Below are 17,070 nucleotides of genomic sequence, written 5' to 3'. Positions count from 1 at the left end.
TTTTTTTTTTTTTTTTTTTTTTTTTTTTTTTTTTTTTTATTCTTTATCATAGATTGATTGGGGATAAATATTTGAGCTCAAGTTTTTCGAGTGATTGATAATTCGTTCGTTGGTACAAATGACAATTTTTAAGAAGAATTTAAATTAGAGATAGAGAAATCGTGAATACATTGTCTTTTATACATTGTTTATATCATATATATATTATATTTTAACTTCTCGTGTAAATAATAGGATTATTGTTTCGTTCAAATAATTTTATTATTGAATTTATATATTATATTTATTATTCTTCGCTTCAACTTAAGAGGATATAAATGCAATATCTCATCATGATATTTTTACAACGCAGTTTTATTTCAATCAAATTCGCGGAGATGAGAATACGTCTCATTCCGTCAAGAACGTCTTAAATTATCCTCTACGACGTATATTCTTTATCCATTTTCCAAACTTTCGCAACGATCAGCAGATAACCGCGATATTTTATCGGTACCCTATAACTAGCGCCGTCTTATCGTACTTTTCATTGAATTGCACCAATGCACTCGGCATCGAGTTGTGCACAGTCAGCAGCAACTAGGTCCCTAGAAATCCTATCCCCAGAAATCCCCGAAAAATTTTGTATAAATTGTCGTTTCTACTTCAAGAATTCATCGCGTCGATGTTACTTTCGATTTATGCCAATTTTTAGCTTACGCTAATCGACAATTTCTTATATTTGTTGAAGTTAAATCAATTCGTTGAATTGAATCTGAGATTATTAAGTTTTATTTTATACATTACCTTAAATTGTTACAATGAATAAAATGCTTCTCTCAACGGATACTACGTTAGAAAAAATAGAATTGACTTTCTTGTTTAATCATATTTACCAATTTGCCATTTCATTTCCCTCGACGAGTTAAAAAAAAAAATTATTTATCTTTAACGAATGGCATATCTCGAATCGATGAAACATCGATTTTAAGTATTTACGGCGGCATTATCATACGGCAAATTGTTTTAAAATTCGCATTGCTTCCGTTATTACGTTGTTAACGAACGTAATACTTGGGCACACACTCGCATGTCTCTAATTACTTATTCATTTACAATCAATTTATCTGCTTATGAATGTTTCGTCCCGTGAATATGCAACCTCTCTAAATATGCAATGAATATTTATATCATGTTCGCCGCAACCCGCGCCACGTTTTCATCGAAGTAAACGTCGTTCTCGATTTTTTTTTCTAGAATTCTGATTATCGATTACGTTGTCGATAATCTTAGTTTTTTTATATATATATCGATAAGATCGATTTCATCAATTTTTATGTATCTTAATGGTATTTTGAATTATTTAATGAAATATTATTAATCTATAAGTTAACAATATTTTATAATAATATTTATCGATAATCACAATATTTCATATTTCTCTCTCCCTTGTTGCGATTATTAAAATAAATGATCCTCCGATGATTGGGATAGAAAGATTTTAGAAATGAGAAATTAAAGTGGAACAACAATCTAATCGAAACGAAAATTCTAACGGTATTGTGAAATTTTCGAAATTGTTTTTTCCGAATATATTCCTGGGTTGAATTAAAAAACAGAGATCGTTTTTAGGTTTTATTTTAATTACGGTGAAATCGTATATTTACAGAGGAAATGAATTTTTGTGTGGACGAGGAGGAAAGAGTTATGGATGTAAATAGATCAATAATTTAAAAACGATATGAAAAATTGTATGATAGAGGTTTAATATTTGAAAAGGATATAAATTTTCTATAAAATCAATATCCTTTTTTTTTTATAAAACTAGAAAAAAGATTTGTTTCAAAATTTTCAGCTCGTTCATCACATCACACATAAATTCATGGAATTAGTAAAATATAAAATAAAACTTAATGTTTCATAGCTGATTAATGTTAATAAACGTAATATAATTAATATATAAAACTTATTGATTAAATAAAAAAATTATAATCTTAATTGCTATTTATAGAAAATCAAAATAGAACCTATCAATGTTCTATCAGACTAAAAAAAGAATCTTAAAAACTTTCTTCTTCTTTTTTCTTAGTATCAATTTATCGTACAATTTTATAAATACATAAACAAACTTGATGTATAAATAAATAATTAAAAATCCTATAACTCCTAATAATAAAAACCATAAACTAGATTATATTTCATACGAAAGAAAAACTAAAGAAACTTAAGACTTGTATCGACAACCGTTGAACAAAGTTAAGAAATGAAAGCAAACAAACATCAACACCTGGGACGAAGCTCGAAACTTAGGATCGTAAATCAAATTTGGAAATCGTGGGTATCGAATTTACACGTCGACGAGGCGCTCCATCACGCTCTTCAATATCGTTCCTCCTGAGACTTCAGCCAAACATCAAACCGTATCGCCGTCAACAACTAACTCAACCAGGAACCATCCACTAATTGCATCCCTGTATCGGCGATGGACACGTCGTCAACAACGGCTAATGATCGATCTCATGAAATGACTGCACTTTTGGACTTGATTGATTCATTTTCAAAAAAATAATGGCCAACTATTATTACATCTCTGAATTGAACGATATATAATTTTTATTTAAGCTTTTAGCTTTTAGTATTTGAAAAAATATATATTTTCTTCTTCGTTGAAAAATTTATATACTCAACTATTGCGTGAAATGTAATAGATTTTGAAAAAGATTATCGATTTTTTAAACTTATTATAATCGAATATATTCATCCCTATACAACATTTTAATATCATAAAAAACATATATACACGATTTAAGAATTTAATGAATTTCATTTTAAAATTTGTACAACGACTTTTCACCGAGTGTTCAATGATCGACAATGAATTTCCTCGAAACTCAGCTGTTGAATCGTTATCTCTGTTAAATTCATTCGTATTAATTCGAGCACGGGAATGAAATCGTCGAAGAATCCTCGCGGAAGGAACGATAGTTTCGCCATTGCTCTTGGCAGCGGCGAATAGAACGAAACAGCGCATAAATCGCTAACGACGCACACTTTGTTACAAAAGCGCGGCTCTCGCCCACCCCCGCGCCAGAACCATCGCGGGGGTGATTTATCGTTCGAACGTGGACAATGCGAGAAATATTCTGGCGTGCTCGCTTCGTAAATCACGATTCTTCGGTAGTCCATAGAGGAGGAGGCGATTTCTCGCTGGCTAGAATATCACGCGAGCTTCTGGAAAATGTACACGGATTTCCACGGATGGGAGGACACATAAAGGATAAAGAACGGACACAGATACGAGTACAGAGTTGAAGATATAGATGTACATAGGATCGTGTCTCCCGATTGTCTCAATTATTTTTTCGAAATTGAGGAGATTGGAAAAGAAAAAGAGGAAAGAAAATCAAAGAGAATCTTCTTTAAATGGTGATAAGAATATAGAGCTAAATAATATAGAGAAGATAATAAAGATATAATAAGATAATAATATAATAAAGAATATAGAGCTGAATATAGAGTTAATTAATTCTTTTCGTTTTTAAAGAAAAAGAAAAGATTTTTGAAGAATCTTTGAGTTGATGTCAAAATGAATTCAATGAATTCAATGTTTTATTGTAATTAAAATAAAAAAAGTTAAGTATAATCTCGAAATGTACGTTACACAGATAAAATTAAATATCACTTTGAAGATCTTTCTAAATCATATCATTTACGATAAAAGACATGAAGAGCAAAAATTGTTTTAATTGTTTATATTAAATAATCCATCTATACAATCATAGATGCAAAAGTGTATATAATAATAAAATATAAGTAATATAGACTAATTATTATTTAAGCTACAAAATAAAAACTATTATTAAAATTCATTGTATTCTACAATTATCACAACATACAAAATTGTTATCTTAATTAATCTTTGATCAAGGATTATTATACACGTATAATAATAGAAACGGTTATACAAAGTTACAACGTAGAAACAGATTAGAAACAGTCGGGCAAACGATGTGACACAGATATGTATATATATAAATACAAAAGGAGAAGCAAGGAGAAGAGACAGAGTTGGATTTGGTTGGATCTGCGTTGGAATACAGGATGGATCTCAGCATCGCCCCTCGAACTTGATCGGATTAATATTTCGTCGTGGAAACGACTCATCGTGTCGAACGTTGATTGGAAAGTTAAAAAAATGAACCCACGAACGTTATCTCGTGGTGAACTTTCGCGTTTCATTTTCGATTCTGTTGAAATTTTATCCTAGTGTTGCGTGGTCGCTCGATGGAAATTTCAGGATTCAGTTTGCGTTGGTTATATAGCTGGCTCGTTTAGAAGATGGATTTTCGATATGAAATGGGGTTGAATTGGGGGCCCATTTCGAAAGATATATTGTATAGGATATGGGTATGCTATTATGGTATTGAAAGTCTATGATAATAATAATAATAATTGGAAATTATAGATTAGAATTATAAAATATTAAAATTAAATTAAAATGTTTGTTTTATAAATAACTATTTGCTAATGTCCATGGAGAGATATCTGAAAAATGTGCAGAATTAGAAAATTTTTCTAAGCTTCTAAGAAACTAACTAAGTTATTTAGTTATTCACGTTTTATAATTTTAATAAATAAATTAAAGAAAATATATAAAATAATTTTTTTAATTTGTACATTAAGAAGAATAATTTAACAAATTATTGATTAAGATTCTTTTCTATGGTTATATTTAAATATTTTTCCCTTAATTCCAATATTATTCCCACGTTACGCTTTACTCTAATGAATTCCACGATTATCCAAAGTTGCTTTACAATTAGTTTCGGTCTTAAGCACTCGAGAATGTGTACAGAGCAGTTCAGCGACAGATTCTCTGTAACCAGATGTCACGTTAGGATCCTGAATGTGTCTAAGAGAAAGTTAACGTAACTCGACAGTTAATATAACTCGGTATGTTTCTTATGATTATAGTTCGCGAAATGTTAAGAAGATAGAGCGAGGGAGAAACAGAGAGAGAGAGAGAGAGAAACGTAAGGAACAGTAAGGAAGATAGACGTAATCTAACCGAGATACGTTTCAAAGCACATAAATCATCGTTTGTGTTCCTATTTCAAAGGAATATATTCCTTGAATTTCGACGTTGTTTAATGTTATATTAATATCATTATTCGATATTCAATGAATAACATTATATGTTTTGATCTGGTAAAAATAATCAATTTATTGTATTTGATTTGTATTTATTTTTTTATGTCTTGAAATTTAATAATTATCGTTTAAATTATATTTTTAAAAAGTATATTTTGTTAATCTGTGTGATATAAGTTAATAATTAATATTCTTCAATGGAATAATTTTTTTATTTAAGTATTCATAATTGTATTTTATAATTCTATGCACTTTTGAATATTTAGAGTTTCATCTGGCCATGTTCTAACAAATTTCTTATTCATTTTAAATAAAAATTATTTAATTTCACGTTTAAAGTTTTAATTTCTTGATGACGTATGGGACACGAGAGCTAATAAGTTTAAAAATATGTTTTAAAATCTCTACAACTTACCAGTCGTTCTTTTCTGTATAATTTTTTCTTCAATGAGCGCTCTAACGCTGACAGACGCAGTTTGTAAAGGCGGACCAACAACCTCTTTCTTCTCGCTTTTTTTGTTCTCAGCATCCTGGAATAATTAAAAACATCACGTGTTTAATCCCATTTCCCACAAAAAATTAACTTCAACATTTAGAGATTTTAGTTTTTTAATAAAATTTTAAAAATTTGGTTATTTATTAACTAATGAATAATATTTTAATTTCTATGAAAATTTCTACGTTTCTTTCTTTTCTAACAAAATACAACAACATAAATAAAGGCGAACAATTCATCAATCAATAATGATTCGAAGCGAAATCGTCTCGAATATTAACACATTTCCCTCCATTACTTTTAATCGCGAATCAATTTCGGTCTCTCTCGTCAAATATCGTCAAGAACTCTGGCCAGCCATTGGAGGACAATGCTTGGTTGCATAACACGATCCTACTTGACCTGATAGTTATATAGCTCGTGAATCGTTCGGGATCTAATTTTAGGTAATTCGGGTTAACTATGGATTTAGAATGTTAGATTTAAGCACTAAGAGAAAGAAAGAAAGAGAAGAAAGGAAGAATGGATCGATGGAAAAGAGGAAATATAATCCAACGGAAGAGTAACATAAGAAAGGAGGGTAGGAAAAGGAAAAGGGGTGCTAGTGGAATGAGATTGAAGAGATCAGGGCGGATTATAAAAGGGAGAAGATAAAAATGTCAGAAATGAAGAAGAGCTAAAAAAGAAAAGAAAATGGCAGGAAAGAAGTAACTGGCGAATGGTGGAGACCATTATTGGACTCTTTTCTCTTTATTCGAAATTTTTTATCCCTTTACAGTTAGTTTTTGATGTAAATAGTTGTAAATGTACGATCAAAAAGTGTTTTGAATAAATTAAAGATGGAAATAATTGATTTTAGCTAAGAAGAGAATGTGTTTGAATGGAAGAATTAATATTTTATACTAATTTTATTAGAAATATTTGTAATCTTTCAATTATTTATACCAGAAATATTAATACAAATTGATTTTACAATTAGTGTTGAATATCTTGGTTAACATTCTAATCTTTTATATCGTTCAAGATTATTTTTAAATGATAATTATAGCTATAGCATTAAAAGGACTATATTTCATTCATCAATTTTTTCTAGAAATTTTTATTACTAGAGAATAATAAAAGAATAATAAAAATTTAAGATCATTCTGATTGATTATACTTCAAATAGAATACATTTGTACATATTTAACAAAATTAAACTATTGCAAAACCAAACAATTTATACAATAATAGCATTCATTTCTATCAATTTCTCAATTAAAATTTTTAAAATTTCTCATCCATCACATTTATTCTTCTTCAAGTCCAGGAATCCATAAAATCTAAAATCACAAGTTCACAATTCTTTATTTCTCATTTGTATGTATTAAAAAACTTCAATATTACTAAAATTGAATGTTCATACTTCACATTTTCCAAATTCTTCTTCAACGCAACAAAAATAACAGCAACAACAATGATCTGATCTAAAGATCTAAAGATAAATTAAAAAAAAAATAGAAAACGATTTCACGATTCTTCTTCTTCGAATCAAAATCAAAAACTCGTTCGCACACTATCGAATATCGGTATCGCTTTTTCCTCGCAACAAATCTTGCAATCGGGCAAACGCATCTCTAAAATCTACACGTCAAATATTCCCCACGCGGCCAATATAATCGGAAACGCGTCCCCCCGATTGATACTTCGATCGGTTACGACTGGTCCGTTTCGTAGATTAGTGGCCCCGATGAAACGAAGGGTTAATTGTGCCAGTCCTTGGGACGCGCCGCCACGGCAATTAGCATACGTCCGTGTCGGACGTGCATATATCTTCGTCCTGTTCCACGCGAACCACGCGTTCCCTTCGAGGAGCCATGCATCACCATGTGATATGCGTGCCTCAGCGTCGTCATCTTGATGAAACCTTAATGGCGAGGGAGAAAGATGGAAAGGGCGAGGATGGAGGACAGAGCGAGACAGGCGTCGTTAATCGTCATCGTGCTTCTCAATTTCATATACGTTACTTCGATGTGCGCGTTTCTGGATGCTTTGTATGCAAGCATGCGATGAGATGTACGTGTCGATAGTAGATAAAGCTTAAATAATAATTTTGTGATTTCAAATTGATTTTTTTCCATTGTCAATGTGAGTTATTAAGGCCAATTACAGGATGCGTAGATTTGTCGCCGGTAGTGTTGGGTATGTACCGCCGCCGAGTCGTTTGAACAAATGAAATCGAAGCAAATGTATTAAATGTTGGATAAAAATTATGTAATTATATCTTATTTACGAAAGAATAAAATAATTCGCTTGTGATTGGTCAATATTTTTCGTTAATGACTCATTAAAGATGAATTTTTTTTTACCAAAAGGTATGAATTATGCAAATTAATTGATTATACAAAGGCTTTTTTATAAAATCAATGAACTAGATTATAGAGTATAATATATTAAGGACAATTAAACGTTATTTATGATATGGGATAAATATTTTACATTTGTTGAATAAATCATACATATTTATATATTTATATAGATATTGTTAGATATTGTTGAAAAATTCAAGTCTTTAAATTGAATTTTGTATGAACATATACGAGTTCAATATTATCCCTTGCTAGCTAACAGGTTATATTGTATATTAATTTTACTAACCTTTTCGATTCGTCTCAATCAAACGTTTCCTCGAAATTTTGGATTCTCTCTCTTTTTTTTTTTTTTAAATCTTCTATACATAACACGTTATTATGTATGTACATATATAGTCACTTACATGTATATCACCTGCCGCGAAATTGAACTCTGTCTTTGACGTGGCGTACCACGCTCGGTTCATGAATATTGATCGGATGCTGTTAATACGCGGAATTGATTGCGGAACGTTCACTGGCTCCGTCTCATCAATTCGATCCGTGTCGATTCCAGCCTCGAACGCGAGTTCTCTTGTCTACCGTAATGTACACACGTTCGATTTTTTTTTCCACTCTTTTTTCCCTCTATTTTTTTCTCTTTTTTCCCTTTTTTCTCCTCTTTTTTCCCCCTTTTTTTTTTCGCTTTCCCCTATGAAATGAGCATGAAATGTGCTTCGTTGTGTCTACGCGTAAGTAGTGTTCGAGAAACTCTCTTGTTTTCCATTTTTAATCTTTATTTCCTATTTCGTCTTTTTTCTTTCTTTCTTTCTTTCTTTTTTTTTTATAATTTGTTCTTTCTTGTATTTCATCGTTCTCGATTCTAATTCTATTCGATACAAGGATGAGAGACGAAAGAGTTAAGAGAATAGATTGCTTTTGATTGATTTTATGGAATATCGAGTTTCGAGCTTGTCGGTGTACAAATTTTTGGTATAAATTTTTTTATCACGTGATTTCATCATGAAATTCAAATTTTTTATTTATTCGAATAATAAAATAATACGGATTTCGATTAAAGATATGATTGAATTCTTGTGGAATATTAATTTTATGATTTTATTTATGTATGTATGCAATTAAATTTATGTAAAATAGAAAGGAGAAATGAAAAAATTATTTTGTTAATTTATATATACTTACTTTTTCAGCCTTCTTTTTTAAATATGCTATTTATAAATAGTTTATTTTTTTTTGTTACATTAGAATTTTATTAAATTAACAACGATTATATACAAAAAATAGAATATAAATTTAAATAATTTTATTATTTTTGTAAAAGAAAAAATGAAGTAAAAGATTAAATTTATGTAAAATTTACTGTCATAATTTCATTTATATATTTATATTTATATCATTTATATTTCTCGAATAATTTCATATTCATATTGCTCGTTTAATTGTGAAATTCAGATTTCGCGTTTGAATGATAAAATATAAATGAATTCTTCTTCTTCTTTTTTTTTTTTTTACAAACATAATATAATATATTTATAATTTAAATTTATTAATGCGATAATTTAAAAAAATTACACACAGTATTAATTAAATCTGATTCTTAAATGACAATATAAAATTCCTTTTTTATCCATTATTATTATTATTATTAATTATTATCATATTATTGATTAAAATAAACGTTTCATATTCATACAGCATTTTCATTGCTGTTTAATTAAAAATGTGGTTGAACGTTAAAAGAATTTCAATATGAATAGTATCGGAACGCCCGTATAATGGGACCTTGGGATTTTTGGTTTAATAATGAAAGAACAGATACATAGTGATCGAAGCATTGAAGAATTTCACGAATTTTCTTGAATTACACATTTCCAACGTATTGAATTCACCATGAAGATGAAATAAAAAAAAAAAGAAAAAAAATTAAACATTATTTTCATCATTGTGAAAAGGGAATAACCGATTACCGGCTCTTCTCTCATAATGAATTCGCCTTTAATCTCAACTATAATAAATTATCTCCGATTTTCATTGCTAACTATATACCAATTATTCCCAATTTATTTCATAAATCGCTTTTAATTTTCCAACAGAAAAGTTAAATAGGATAATTAATTAACGTTGAAACGAAAGCACGGTATTACGTACTTTGACACGTGTATTTAGGATTATGAAAGATATCGATTATGAAGCTTCGCTAATTTTAATATACTCGGTTATTGCGTTCACTATGAATTAAAATTAATCTCTATATTCTCTTTCAATGAAATTGTAACGATTATTTTCCCTTTTTTACTTCGGCAATACGTTTTGTACATTTGTACAAAATGTTTGAATCAAATTATAATTTTTATAATTAATTAATTAATGGTAAAAATTAATTATAGAATTTTTTATTAAATCGTATTCTTTAAACGTGTATACGTCAATTACAATTTTCAATTTTTGTTTAACTAATTTATATACGATAATATTGAGATATTGTACAATGTAGGAGAATTTCAAAAAAGCTTTTAATATCGACATATTAATTAATAATTGACATATTTGTTGTCGATCTTGGTAATAATTTCTCACATTATAGGTTAAACACTCCATACAAATCCGTGTAATTAATTTCATCGAGAAAGATTCATGAGAATATAAATAGCAACATATTTCTTTAATCGCAAAAACCTATCATTTATTGAAATTCTGGAAAAAAATAATGAACATATAAATAAACACAAGTAAATTTAAATAACAATATATTATAACACATATATAAAATTGCGAATAAATTTATAATCAATTCATTAAAATACTATTATCATTATATACACTGTCACTTTCGATAAATTAAAAAATTAACAAAAATAAATTCGTACACCAGCAAAAATAATTTCATATAATTTCATCGTTGCGTTAAAAAATTTTATCGATTAACAGTTAATTTCCTTTCAATCTCTCCAAGACACAATCGACCAAATTCCATTTATTCGAGGATTACGGCCAGGGATGCATCGTAGCCTGCAAACGGGCGAAAAATATTCAACCGTGGGTGGAGCCAGCCCGCCGAGTACTCTTGTATTACTTAAAAGTCCCCCGTGAATCCTTTAATCCCGTTCACGATGTCCGCTCGACAAAACTTTAAACCGCTCTTCGCCCGACAATTTCCACGCGGAGGATTTCGGATGCTACCGTTAGCCACACACATATTCCCCACGATTTTCCACGGAGGAAATGCATCCGGATACCATTCTCGAATGGAGCGCGCCTTCGATCCGGATTCACGTGAAATGAAAAACCATCGAAACTGCTTAATAATTCTCGATAATAGTCGTCGTCCTGTTCTCGTTGCTTCGAAAGCATCGATGGCCGATCTCGAATCTGTATTCGATATGATCGGGTATATGATTTGAATTGAAATCTGATTGTTCCGATTTGTGAAAAAGATGAAGAGGAATAGGATGATTATAACGTGGAACGTTTGGATAAAGATGTTTGAAAAATTAAGGGATGATTTGAAACGAAAATGAAGAATGAACAAAAAATTGCGTTTTTGATTATTGGAAATATTCTTGAGCCTTTTTTTTTTTTTTTATTTCAAATAAAAATTATTACATTGGATAATAGTTTATCTTCTATGATTTAATATGATGAGATTAATACAATATGAAGTATTAAGATAACATTTTATAAGAGAAAATAATTCTTTGTCATCAATCGTCGAAAAAGATTCGAGATAATCGTTCAAGATTTAGTGCAGAGATGAATCCACGATCTAATTTATATTTTTTTTCTGAGAATCTTATCTATCATTATTCTTGGAATTAATGACGCAAGAGATTCGAGAACGGAGATAATAAATCGAAATTTCTTCCTTTCTTTACACGAACTCAAGAGCCAGAAGTTGTATCACGATAAATGAGGAAGTGCTAGTTCTAACGAGTTTCTAGTTTTATTGATCGAAGATTATTATTTTCAAAGTTATTTAAAATTTTCCCAATTTCAACAGAGTTGTTACCGTTTCCATTTGCGATGGAAATTTGAATAAAAAACACTTCTGTTACACAAAATAACTCTCAATGTTATTTAATAGCTTGTACCTATATGTTCCATTATCCAAAAAGTTATTTATATTTTTCCACTTTATTATCATATTACTTTAAATCCTCACGAAGAAAATTGTGACGAAAGTAACGACAAAATATACTTCCTCCATATTTATTGCATTTATCGCACCAAAAAAGAAAATAAAAAATAATCACAACACCAAAGACATCACCGTATCATATACATAATTATCCTACAATAAATTCAACGAAACTTAGTGTTCTTATAAAACAATTCGACGATCCATTTACGCCAATCCAAGAACACCTTCACCCATGGTGCTCACACATGGCAACCCATTAAACGGGGGAGCAGTGCACGCGAACATTCACGTGGCCGGTACAAATACATCTAACTGCACTCACGCCTCTCCCTCCCTCCCCCTCGCCCGTGAACGCTCACCCCGTGGAAGCGTCGAGGTGGACCTGTGACGCTCGATCGTGAACACGGCGCGCATAAAGGTGGGCATGAATATGAATGTATGTATACACAGATCAAAATGAATGGATCCGGAGGCGGGCGCGTGGACGATGGACGAGAAGGATGGATGCTGGCGTGGATTGGGCGCGTGCATACACGCAGAGGAGGGAGGGTGAAACGGGGAGAGAGTTGTGGCGAGTTGAAAACTCGGGTGCAGCTTGAAACGAGAGCAGAGCCCGCGTTGAAAACCCCCGACGGTAACCGGTTCAGATTCAATCTACATAATGGAGAAAGCTCGAGACAATGTTTGCACAACCCTCCTCCCCCGACCGTGCTGCCTCCCCAATCTTTCCACCCGCCATCGTGGAAGCAAAGAGCCTGTTAATGGGTTCATTTGGATTCGATCATCGCCTTACCCTCCATCCTTCCATCTTCCCTCGTTTTATTCTCGTTCGATCTTTGCTCGTTTGCTCGGTGTCTAAGCTTGTAGGATAGCCTTTTTTGGGGGAGGGGAGGAGAGGGGAGAGTGTGCGGAGTCGTGGAATGCGGTCGATGATTAGAGAGACGGTGTGTGACGAGCGAAGTTAGTTAGAAGGATATATAGAAGGGATTTTTTATTGTACAGTCTCTTTGTTTTATTATTTATTACATGTTCGTTCTCGATCTTTTCTTGGGCAGTGTTTCCTCTGTGCAAGGAACAAAAATAGAAAGTCGTGAAACTTGGGCATAATGTATTCAGTGTGCGCATGCAGAACATTCTAAAATAATACATTTCTAAAAATGTAATCTTTTTAAATTTAAAGCACGTACAAATGTTATTTTGAAATAGAAGGTAACGTTAACGTAAACTGTTTTATTTAGTTTGTTAGTGATTTAAATGTTAAAATATTTGATTACGGATAATATTTTAATTTGTTAATGTCTATTTTGAATTTATTTCAAATTTTTCTCAGCTTTTGTGACAAATGAAATATATAGTTTGAATTCTTTTGCATAAAATTCAGATAAATTCAGATAAAATTTAGCACTGATAACTGGTCGATTCGAATTACCTTTCCATTTTCGTTCGACATTTTTCTAAATTATCTTTACTTTCTCGTATTTTCATTATCTGAATTAATTTAGTCACATAGTTCTTAAATCACGTAGGAATATAAAACAGATTTAAATTAACTTTATATCAATTTTTGCGAAAAAGAGAAAAACTTTAAAATCTAAATTTAAAAATTCCATAATCCATTTTTTGAAAAATGTATAATTGTAACTCTTACTAAAAGAAAAGGAAAAAAGAAAATTTATATAATTTTCGCTATTCCTCGTACAAATTTGCCATTTGAAACCTTCTTTCTTCGTTTCACGATCCATCTGCGAGAGATAATCGCACAGAGATAGGAAAAAGAAAGAGAGAGAATCAGGAATGAAATCTTCAAGAGAGGACTGCTCGATTCCATGTTTTTCTTTCTCCTTTCTTTCTATCCTCTGGAGGAGAGAATCCGAACAGAGAAAGGTTCTTAATAAGGTCAAGAAAGAGGCAGGCAGGTTGCAGTCGTTGGAATAGAAAGATCAGCAATTCTCTCGGTTTCTTCCTTCCTTCCTTCTCTTTGATTCGTCGCCTTTCTCCTCGTTGATTAAAAATGTCTTAACGAACGGCGTGTCATTTATAGGAAAAGGGACCAAGTTTTTCTCTTCTCCGTTTCGATAGAGATGAGATTTAACATGGAAATATTCATTGTTCTCGATAAAGAGTGCGGGCGGGTTAGAGCGTGGATCAAAACGTTCGCCGTTTAAATATTTATTATTCATAATCCCATTGAGATTATGAAATACCATAAAAAATGATTTTGCAATTAAAACGAGAACGAGAATTTCAAAAGTATAGTCTTTAAAATTAAAATTATTATATTTTTTTTACTAACTCTTCTCTTCTTCGAAAAAAAAAACAAAATTTAATTCAAATACTCTTTCAAATAATAATAGAAAGTAATTTTCTTCGATATTTATAAGAAATTAACTCGTCGCATATATGGTAAATTTAATTACCATATTAATACGCGGATAAAAGGGAAATAAAATCGATACAATGGAACATTTTTCGAAATTTTAAGTTTATTATCTTCCTCCTCGATCGATCATTTTCGAAAATTAAATATAAATTCGATACTATTAGCATATTTGATCGCAATTCGGGGAGATATACTGTTATAATTAATAAAAATTCTACTTCTTGAAAATGAAAATTCTCTTCTTGAAAATGAGAGATACTTTTTTTTCATCCCCAATGATTATTATCGTCTCATGCACGGGGAAGAAAAGAGCGTATAACGTAACCGGTCGAGATTTTCACGAAAATCACCGGTTGATTGCATTTCGGTCGGCGAGATTTCCATGAAATCACCAACTGATTACAAGAAGCTCTCCGCGCGAGTTTCTGGGATTGCGAATTCATATGGTAATGTCGGTGAACCTTGCACGTTCCCCGTAGCCTTTGGTAAACTTCATGAAATTCTTCTTGAAAATTCAATCCCCTTCCCCCTCCCCGTGGGGATGAAACGCGGTTCGTGAAAGAGGTAAGCAAAGCCGGATTCCGTATAATTTTCATCTCGAGACCGTCTCGAGGAGAATTGATGAAGCAAGCGAAACAAATGCAAGACTAGAATTAACGATTCTCTGAATGACTTTATCTTTACCGTATTCTTCTTTCTCTCGTTTCATGAGGGTAACGATAAAAAATGAATTTTCACGGTTCTTTGAAAGAATAATAATTCTTGAAGAATGATTATTTAAGTAAGTAAATTATATTTTATGTTTTCTAGAAGAAATTTAAATGTTAAAAGATGTGTAAAATATCTATCTATATGATAGAATATTTATTATATAATTTGGTTTGATTAAAAGAAGATTTAATTAGATTTAAATCAATTTATAAGTAAATCATAATACTAAGTAGAAAAAAGAGCAAAATTATTTTTTAATAAATAACCAAATTCAATTCTAATCTTACAAGTAAATTGTGGATTTTTATGCGGTTAAAACATAATTAGATATTAAACTATATTAAACTAATATTATTAAATTATTATATAATATTTTTCACATAATTTTTGGATAAATTGCTATTGTTTATTTGAAAAAATTGAATTAAAAAAGAAATTATTTTGTAAAATGTCAAATAAACGATATGATTGAATATCTTTCTGTTGCTTTTGCAGACAAACTATTTAAAATTTTTCTATCCTTCAATATTGTAATTTATATTAATGATTTTATTCAGAATATAATAACGATAAATTTATTTAGGTATGTAATTATCAATCGTCAAAATTAACTAAATAATGATTTAAAAATGATATAAAAACAATTAAAAAAATTTTCAATTTTATTGGAATATTTTCTTTGATATGATAACACTCTTTATAATATAATTATAGAAAAACAAATATTGGGAAAGCTTAATTAGCTTACCTTTTTGAAGTAACCGCCATGGAGTCTCATGTGGCCATTGAGTGCCGGTATATTTTTGAATTTTCGATGGCACAAATTGCACTCGACCGGTTTCGGTTCGGTCTGCGACTTGTTGGACGCTGTCACAGTGCCAGGGGATGCCGAATTTCCCGGCGATGGGCTGCTTTTCCCCACATTTCCACCTCCTGGCGAATTGGCCTGCGGCTGTTGTTGCTGATGCTGTTGTTGCGGTTGCTGCTGTTGCTGTTGCTGTGCTTGTTGTTGTGCTTGCTGTTGCTGTTGCTAAAACAATGGAAAAATAAATAACGTCTATTAATTTTTCATTTACATAGAATTTTTATCGAATTAAATAATTGAATTTCGTTCAATCATAAGAACATTAAAAATATTAAATTGATATTTCTGTAATATGCTAACCAATACTTTTCTTTTTTGGTATTAATTATTTTCTAAAATAATTAGAGATATAATTTAAGGAATATGTATAAGGATTCTTATAAGTTTTCTTTTAAATTTTTAAACGAAAAGATTAAACGAAAATGAGATTATTAAATGAGAATTATTTGAATATTATTATCTAGAAAATAAATTTTTGTAACATTATTATTCATCCTCGTAAAATTATTACTCCAGCATCGATTGTTTTAATTATATATCTAGTTGATATATAATAATAGCTTTTCGACTCAACTATGTTAATTAAAGTGGTGGAACAAGATTCTTTTACAATCATTCATTACGATCAATTTTGTATCACAAAGGGATATTTCGCCTAACAAAGTTCAAAGAGAAGAATGAAGGATTCTTTTCACACCTGTGCTTCGACAATTAATGAAAAACATCTCGCGACTCAAGGATCCTTTCCTCCCTTCAAGCTTTGAAGCATTTTAAGCGCTTTTAAAGATACGATTACCATGAAATTAAATATTCAATTCCGATCTTCTCGATCAATTATTGTCATTGTAACAACTACGATTATACAGTTTTATTCCCCTCTTCTCTGTTTTATTGGATTCTTTCTTGAATTAATTGAAATACTTCTATGATAAAGGAAACCTCGGTTAGAAATGAAGGATGAGATAAATTAAACGTTATATTTTGATTATGATTACTATT

At 30.6% G+C, this 17,070-nt stretch overlaps 1 protein-coding gene across 1 annotated transcript in view; it reads right to left on the bottom strand.

Annotated features, from left to right (window-relative positions):
* The window catches only part of LOC102679869, a 241,160-nt gene that overhangs the window by 16,225 nt on the left and 207,865 nt on the right, over positions 1–17,070 (bottom strand). Inside the window, exons 6-7 of the mRNA XM_031511219.1 lie at positions 15,955–16,236; positions 5,546–5,660 (exon numbers count right to left, since the gene is read on the bottom strand). Coding sequence (XP_031367079.1) covers positions 5,546–5,660; positions 15,955–16,236 — 397 coding nt within the window. The remainder of the gene's footprint in view (positions 1–5,545; positions 5,661–15,954; positions 16,237–17,070) is intronic.

This window comes from Apis dorsata, unplaced genomic scaffold (genome assembly GCF_000469605.1).
Source record: "Apis dorsata unplaced genomic scaffold, Apis dorsata 1.3 scaffold_295, whole genome shotgun sequence".
In the NCBI taxonomy this organism is placed as follows: Eukaryota; Metazoa; Arthropoda; class Insecta; order Hymenoptera; family Apidae; genus Apis; species Apis dorsata.
Note: the sequence above shows the minus strand (reverse complement) of the source record. Positions and strands in the feature narration are given on the sequence as shown.